Source organism: Thunnus albacares, chromosome 1 (genome assembly GCF_914725855.1).
Source record: "Thunnus albacares chromosome 1, fThuAlb1.1, whole genome shotgun sequence".
Taxonomy (NCBI): Eukaryota; Metazoa; Chordata; class Actinopteri; order Scombriformes; family Scombridae; genus Thunnus; species Thunnus albacares.
In genome coordinates, this window is record NC_058106.1 from 37,720,335 (window position 1) to 37,728,036 (window position 7,702).

The following is a 7,702-nucleotide window of genomic DNA, read 5'->3' on the forward strand; positions in this document are numbered from 1 at the left end:
ACAGGAAGAGGGTTCTGGGTTCTGGGTCCTTCCGTGTGGAGCGTGTTCTCCTCGTGCCTGCGTCCGGCTTCCTCCCACAGACCAAAAACATGCAGCTCAGGTTAATTGGTGACTGTAAAAAGCCCGTAGGTGTGAATGGTCTCTATGTGATTGACCCCGCCTCTCGCCCAACGTCAGCTGAGATTGGCTCCCAGCTCCTCCGCGACCCTCTAGAGGATGAGCAGTAAAGAGAAATGGATGGATGGAATAATAGTAACCTGTCTTGTTGAATGAAAAGGGAAAAGCAATAAAACATTTTATAACATTTAAGGGAACGATGTTAATCATGTAATCACACTACAAGGTTCAGATTATTATCAGGTTAAAGCCTCATTTATAAATTACAGATATGTACACATATAAATAAAAAGTTCGTCTTATTGATTTAAAAGGAAAAAAAATTTGTCAGCTGATCATAAAAGATTAAACAGGAATATTTTATTGTGTTTGCAGATTTACAGTAAATGATGGAAACACTATTTTAACTTTGTTGGTGTCAGTTTGTATATTAAAAGTCTTGTTGATCATTTTGTTAGTTTAGGTGGAGGATGACTCCTCATCTTAAAGCCTCAATGGAAAGATCACATTAACAATATACATAACATGAATGTGTGAATAAAGCAACTGAGAACACATTAGATCATAAGAGTCACAGCTACGAGATGACTGCTGAACTGAAAAGCTCCTGGTAAACAAACAAATATTAATAAACGTTAGAGCTTTAGAATACAGCTACTGTCACTGAAACTCTTATTAGAGATTAAAAGCAAACCGGCTCTGGTCTGTTTATCACGTGCTGCTTCCTCTCCTGCAGCTACTGCAGGCTCAGTGAAATGTTTTGCATGTGGCGCCACCTACTGTTCATTCATCAGCACTACGATTTAAAAAAAATCCCTCCAGTGATGACGGATGATGAACATCTGTAGTTTTAGGAAAAACGATCCACACACTCAAGTACACATTTATAAAGTAACAGAAACACACTCGTCATGACTCCAGTCTGTTATAAAACCTGAATTTTTATTTTCTAGCTTCTAGGCAGCCGTTTGCTGTGTGCATGTAGTGAAGTGAGAGTTGAGATAATAATCATATTGATCATTCATACTCACCTTTATTATTATATAGGTTTTATTTTATTTTATTATGGTGTTTCTTTCTACAACTTCTGTGTTTGATTTCTGTTTGTCTTCCAGTTAGTTTAGACAGAGAATGAACACAAAGCACAGAAAAAGCTTTTTACACCTTCATCTCTCATCTCTTGATCAGCAGTGTTAAAATATTGTAAGAATATTGATTTATTGTCAGTTTAAGGGCTGATAACAAGAAGTGAGTAGCCTCTATATCACAATAAATCTATTTAAGGAAATTTAAATTTTCTTGTCATATTTTATTTAGAGCTTTTCTAATTAATTTTTTGATAACGTAACTAGTTAATGCAGCTAATTAATACAATATTTATCAGTAGTTTAACTCTCATATCTCAGAATATGAAGCTTCAGTAACTTTAAAAGCTGCAACTTTATTTTTACCTCACAGACGTCTTCAGCTCAGTATTTGTTTGCGTATCATCTGACGCCGACTAACCTGTCGTCTCCTCTCTGCCCCCCCTCCCCCCCCCCCCAGGCCTCCCACAGAAGACTCAGGAATGCGTAGCAACGCTGCCGCCGCTGCTGCCCTCACCTCCACCCCTCCCAGCAGCCTCCCGTCCCAGATGCACCCCTGCAGCCCGCCGGACTCCGCCTCCTCCCTCACCCCCTGCTCCTCGCTGCCGCCCTCCGTGTCGCCCACCCTCACAGACGTCTTCGGCCTGCCCACCCCGCCCATGGGCAGCGGCGGCGGCTACAGCCTGAGCTCCTCGTGCGGCGGCAGCGGGAGCTCGCGTTCCCCGTCGCCGCTCACGCTGATGCAGGCGGTGGCGTCCTCGGGTAAACCCTTCGCCTCCAAACCCATGGAGCTGTGGAGCAAGCACGACGTGGCGGACTGGCTGGAGAGCCTGAACCTGGGGGAGCACAGGGACGCTTTCCTGGACAATGAGATCGAAGGCGCCCACCTGCCCTCGCTGCAAAAAGAGGACCTGATAGACCTGGGCGTGACGAGGGTGGGCCACCGCATGAACATCGAGAGGGCCCTCAAGCTGCTGCAGGACAGATAAGCCCCGAGGAGACGGGGTGGTGACGCGTGGAGCCAGGGCTGAGGAGAGGGAGGTCTTACCGATCACTTTTACCAATCTCTTCATCAGACATAATCTCAAGTCGTGGAACTGGGTAGAAGTTTTTGTCCAAGCTGATGCTGCCTCTTGCTGTTTTTGTCCTCTCTCATCCTCCGTCGTTGCCCTCATCTCAGTGCTCCGGTCATGTCCGCCTCTTCCTCCCTCCCACCGTCCTGAGCATCAAGGGATTATGGGATACTTGGGAGGAACTGCAGGGGGGAGAGAGAGAAGAGAATAGCTGCTATGTCACATCAAGGAGAGAGAAAGCAGAGGAGGCCAGTAATGAAGGACTGTCCGGAAAAACAAACAAACTCTGGAATAGTTTGTCCTCAAACACTGGAAAAAAAATACTTGTCTGGAAGTTTCTTTCACATAAAGACTCGTGCTCACCCAACTGCTTTGGAATACTAAAGACTTTTTCCATACACCCCAGTGTGGGTGCATGAAAAACCAGCTGAGCTGGTCGTTGCTCCTTTTCTATCTTTGCTAGAGTTTGTTCAGAGAATAATATTTCTTCACTAGAGTCCTACCGGAGTTATATTTCTGGGTGCATCTAAGGTTGTAGAGAAAAATTTGAGATAGACTCCATTTTTTTTGCTTTTCACCTGTTTGTGTCAAAATAAGAACATTAGCTGACATGTTTAAACGAATATGAAACCATATCTCTCGTGTCCACGCACACACACACACAGATACACACACACTTACTGCACAGTGCCACACACACTGAATACACACCGTCACAGACATACACACACACCCCCAAGCATGTATATACACACACACACACCGTTACTGCGATGGCCTTCTTCTCCTGAGAGAGAGCAAAGCGTGGAGAGAGAGAGGTGGTCACCAGAGGAGGAGCTCCGCTGTAGCAGGAGGCCCCCCCTCCCGCCCCCCCCCCCACCTCCCCTCAGAAGGGCCCCTCGCCGGTCTACACCCGCCCGGTGTCCACCTCACCGTTCACAGAAAACCGAGACGAGGACGCGAAGTTCAAGACGAACAAACAAAACGTTGGACCAGAAAAATTCTCACCTTGAAAGGGTCGTACCAGCTGCAGAGGATGTCCTCTCTTGGCTTTTCCCTCTGTGTGTGTGTATGTGTGTGTGTGTGTGTGTGTGTGTGTGTGTGCATGTGTGTGTGTGTGTGTTAATGGTTGACCCAAAATATCATTAAGGCCAGTTTAGCTATTTCCATGGAACTGCTTTATAGGCCACAGTATAGGGAAACTAGAGCTGTTCTTTACTTTTGTACTTTTCCTTTTCTTCATTGTGTCAGATCTCCTTCCACTTCACCATTAGCAGGTCAACACTAAGTATTCATGTGGTCCTACAGTAATGCTAATGTCTGAAACACTCTGTGTGTACATGGCAAGAGTAAAAGGGTTTTTTTAGAGAGAGCATTACAAGGTATTTTTAAAGGAATACGTCAACATTTTGGGAAATATTCTTATTCTCTTTCTTGCTGAGTTAAGTGAGATTAAAACACTCCCATAGCTGTTAAATAGAGAGTCAAAGTGAAGCTTCTGCTCCACAAGAAGGAAAACCTCATTCAAAATCATATCAACATTTGTAATAGTAATAACTAATAAAATCCAGCCTCCAAATATAACCTTACTCAACAATATGTCCATATGTTTAGATTGGGACAGTAAACCATTTCCTGTAAGCCCTAATAAAATGTTAGTAATGCCACGTTTACACCATGTTGGATGGACAGGAAGGTCGTTTGAGGTTTTAAAATACTCTGCATTGACGAAATTACATTATATCCATTCAAATTGAGTTTAATTACATTGAATGATGGACTTTGGCTGATGTAAGACATCCATCTTTGTTTGGTTTTCTGTATTATTAAGTGCCAAGTCGGATTTAAAAATCCAAGTTTCCTCAGTGGTAATTAAGATTTAGAGGTTGACGTTGACGCCATTTACAAGTCAGAAACTCGTAATTAGCTAATATGAGAGAGACAGACTTCAACATTTCATAAAGCCTGTGATTTAGTTTTTTCAGCACAGATTGCTTTGAGTTACAGAAGCTGGTCAGGATGTTACATCAGGACTTTAGAGCTCTATATGAAGCTAGAACCAGCAGACGATTAGCTTAGATTAGCGTAGCATAAAGACCAGAGGCAACATGAAACCATAACAGCCAGTCTGATTCTGTTCAGTGGCTAAAAAAAAAAAAATCTGCCCTCCAACACCTCAAAAGCTTGTTAATAAACATGTTGAATCTAATCTCTTAATAAATAAGCTTTAGAGGTGCTGGTAGGCAGATTTGTTTTAGCCAGGCTAGCTTGTTTCCAGTCTTTATGCTAAGCTAACTATCTCATAGCAGCCTTGAGGATGATATCAATCTTCACATCTGACTCTCAGCATAAATGTCAATAAGTGTTTTTCCCAAAATGTTAAACTATTCCTCAAAGGTTGTCGTTTGATAACATTTTATCAAATCTGAATCCACTATCTAACCCTTTTCAAGCCGTTTTTGAATCTATTTTGGGTTAAAATTCAACAATTTCAAATAAGATATTTAAGAACTTGAGCTCAAAGATTGATATTTAAAGAACTAAAAACTCCAGTTTTATCAGATAAATGACATATTTTCTATTTAGCTAAATGACCACCTGAAAGGTTTGTATTTTGCTCTTTGCTAACAAGAAAAGAGAGGAGATAGTTAGCCTCAAGCTAACATGAGTTTGAATCCACAATGAACCAGCTATCAGAGCCCAAACTGACGCGTGTCTAGAAGTATAATTCTGTGATTTGAAACACAGAGTCAAAAGGTAAAGTCCTGTTTTAGACCGAACCTTCAGAAACAGCTTTTAGAAGTGGGCTTTCTCTCCATAAAGAAGGCCGGAGACGCAACACGGCGCTAACAAAGCTGTTGCAGACTGACACTGGCGGCCCTTACACAAGTAAACCGTTTGTCTTTAAGGATAAACAGAGATTTTATTCTTGCAAATGTATTTATCTACAGCAGGGTGATGCTTGATGCGGAGCAGTTTAAGCGGGTCGACGTGAAATCACACTGAACCGTTCGCTGACTATGAGAACAGATGGAGAATCATGGGGCTTCGCGGTTTTATGTTGAATTACGTGTTCACGGAAGTCCAAACGCCTTCTCCTGCCCTCTGACCACTGAGCAAAGAAATAACCAGAGAAAAACCTGACAAAGCCGGCAGATGTTCATCAGCGTGAGCCTTGTGTGAGATTAGAAAGGGATAGAAATCATTTTCTGATCTGTGGCAGATGAACTTCAGTTCTGGATGAGCCGCTGACTCTCGAGTCCCATTTTTTTCCTCATCCAGAGACAAGATTTAAACTTTGTTAAAAGGGTCCAATTTAAATCTAAATCAGCATTTATAAAGCTGGAGATGTATGTGTTTGCTAGCAATGATTACGGGCCGGTCAGAAGTAGAAGTATATGTGTTGAAACGTGTATATAAGAGTGTTTAACAGGATAAAAATGTCTATTTGAGTATATGTATAGCTCTATTAAAAGGTTTAGAGTAAAAAAAAAAAAAAAGAAATTATATGAAGGTTCCTTTATAGTTGCCAGAGCTGACCTGATGACCAAAGCAGTGGTCTCATTCACCCATCATCCTGCAGAGGATGCCTTAAATAGCTCAGCGTTCCCTTCCTCCACCTCCTGCAACCTCTCGTCAGTTGTACGGCTCTATAGAGAAAAAAGAGCTGCTGTTTTATCTCTTAGATTCTTTCAGAGCCGCACACACGACTCAAGCGTGGTTTCGGATCCGTGCTCGACAGTTAACCCGACGTCTGGATATATAGATATTAGAGATACAGTGTTTTGGAAGAAAGTTTTACCCTTGTTTTTTTTTGGTTTCATATCACACTCCGCAGCTCCATGCAGCTTTTTTTCAGAGGAGAACAAAAATGAAACAAGCTCTGTGTTCTGTGAACATTCGGCTGTAGGGAGAGGCTGGCACGGGACAATGCTGCTATATGATCCTGTTCCTGTTTGAACATGTAACTTATTTTAAAACAAACAGCGACGTGTCGGACGGGGAAGTGGGGGAGGGGGGAGGGGGTAGAAAAGCACAGTATTTTTAAAGATTTGTATAGAGTTCTATGAAAATTTTATAGAGGTTATCTGAACAAAAAGATGTTCAACACTGACGCGTGGATTGCCAAAAAAACAGAAACACTATATAGATTAAATTAAAAAAAACAAACAAACAAACGTGGATATTATTAGACTTGTGGGTTATGTAAGAAGCAATATTTATTCTGAATGAATCTCCTTGGTTGTGTTTTATTTTCCCATTTTAAAAGTTAACATATCATGATCACTTTGTCAGTGTTTTTAAATGAAGTGTTGCCTAGATACACACTCTCTCTACTGCAGTAGTAGATTTTAAGATATTTTGGCCAATCGAGTGACCACAAAAAACCCAGGTATCTTCTGACCACCATCTGCCTGACTAGACTTCTCTCATCTTCTGAAACACCCCCCCCCCCCCCCTTGCCCCCCCCCCCCCCCCCCCCCCCCCCCCCCCCCCTCCCCCTCTTGAGTCTAGCGTGTGCAACATGTGTATAAAAAACAGCAAAATCTGTAAATTTTTTAAAAAAAAAAAGAATAAAAAAAATATATCTGCAGGCCATCTCGGTAGGAAACTATATGAAACCTATATATATGTATACATACATAAATCCACCAAAAAGATTAGCGGTGGCTGTTGAGTCCTTTATGCGGATCAGCGGGTCACTAAGCAGTTTTCTCTGTGGAAATGTAGAGCTGAGTAGATGTAGTAGGAATCTTTTAAAGAGCATCACCGTGGCGTGGCGCTTTCACCAGGCCCTGTTTAGGACAGGCATGGCTCACTAACCCACTCCCCCCCCCCCCCCCCCTTTTTCTAAACACTGCTCCCACATTTATCATTGTCCAACATTTGGGTATTTTTTTTTTTTTTTTTAGTTTCTTTCTTTCTTAATTAATTAATTTATTTTATTTTATTTTTTTCATTAATAGATTTTATTCTTTGATTAAGTCTTCATAGAGGCTAAGATGTTTTCAGTAATTTTGTGCAAAGACTTGTGTTCATGTTTTCTATGTTGCTGTAATTTTGTGCTACTAAATCATCATAGAGTCAACTAATTACTGAAATGAAAAGAGAGAGAATTTTCCTGTAACTGCACTCTTCCTTCCTCCCCTGCCCCCCCTCCCCCCTCAAATCCTCAAGACTTCTTGTATGGCAACCAAAATTCACTGTAAGAAATAAATATAATATTGCACTAGTGTTGTTTTCCTCTCAGTCTTTACATTTCCTGTGTGTGTTCAGTGTCTGTGTGGGTCGATGTGTTTACACTGGATGAGGATTTTCCAAGTGTGTCTTTAAACAGCAGTCAGGTGATGATGTAAACACTGAAACAGGTTTTTCTTGCCGTAACGATTCCTCTAAGTCATACTGACCATTAGAAGATTAGAAGAA

General features: G+C 41.8%; 1 protein-coding gene across 1 annotated transcript in view; it reads left to right on the forward strand.

The window, feature by feature from the left end:
- LOC122986650 (SH3 and multiple ankyrin repeat domains protein 2-like) overlaps positions 1–3,809 on the forward strand; it is a 254,098-nt gene extending 250,289 nt beyond the window's left edge. The window contains exon 24 of the mRNA XM_044357941.1: positions 1,663–3,809. Within this exon, the coding sequence (XP_044213876.1) occupies positions 1,663–2,191 (529 nt within the window). The 3' untranslated portion in view covers positions 2,192–3,809. The remainder of the gene's footprint in view (positions 1–1,662) is intronic.
- The last annotated feature ends 3,893 nt before the right edge of the window (positions 3,810–7,702 follow it).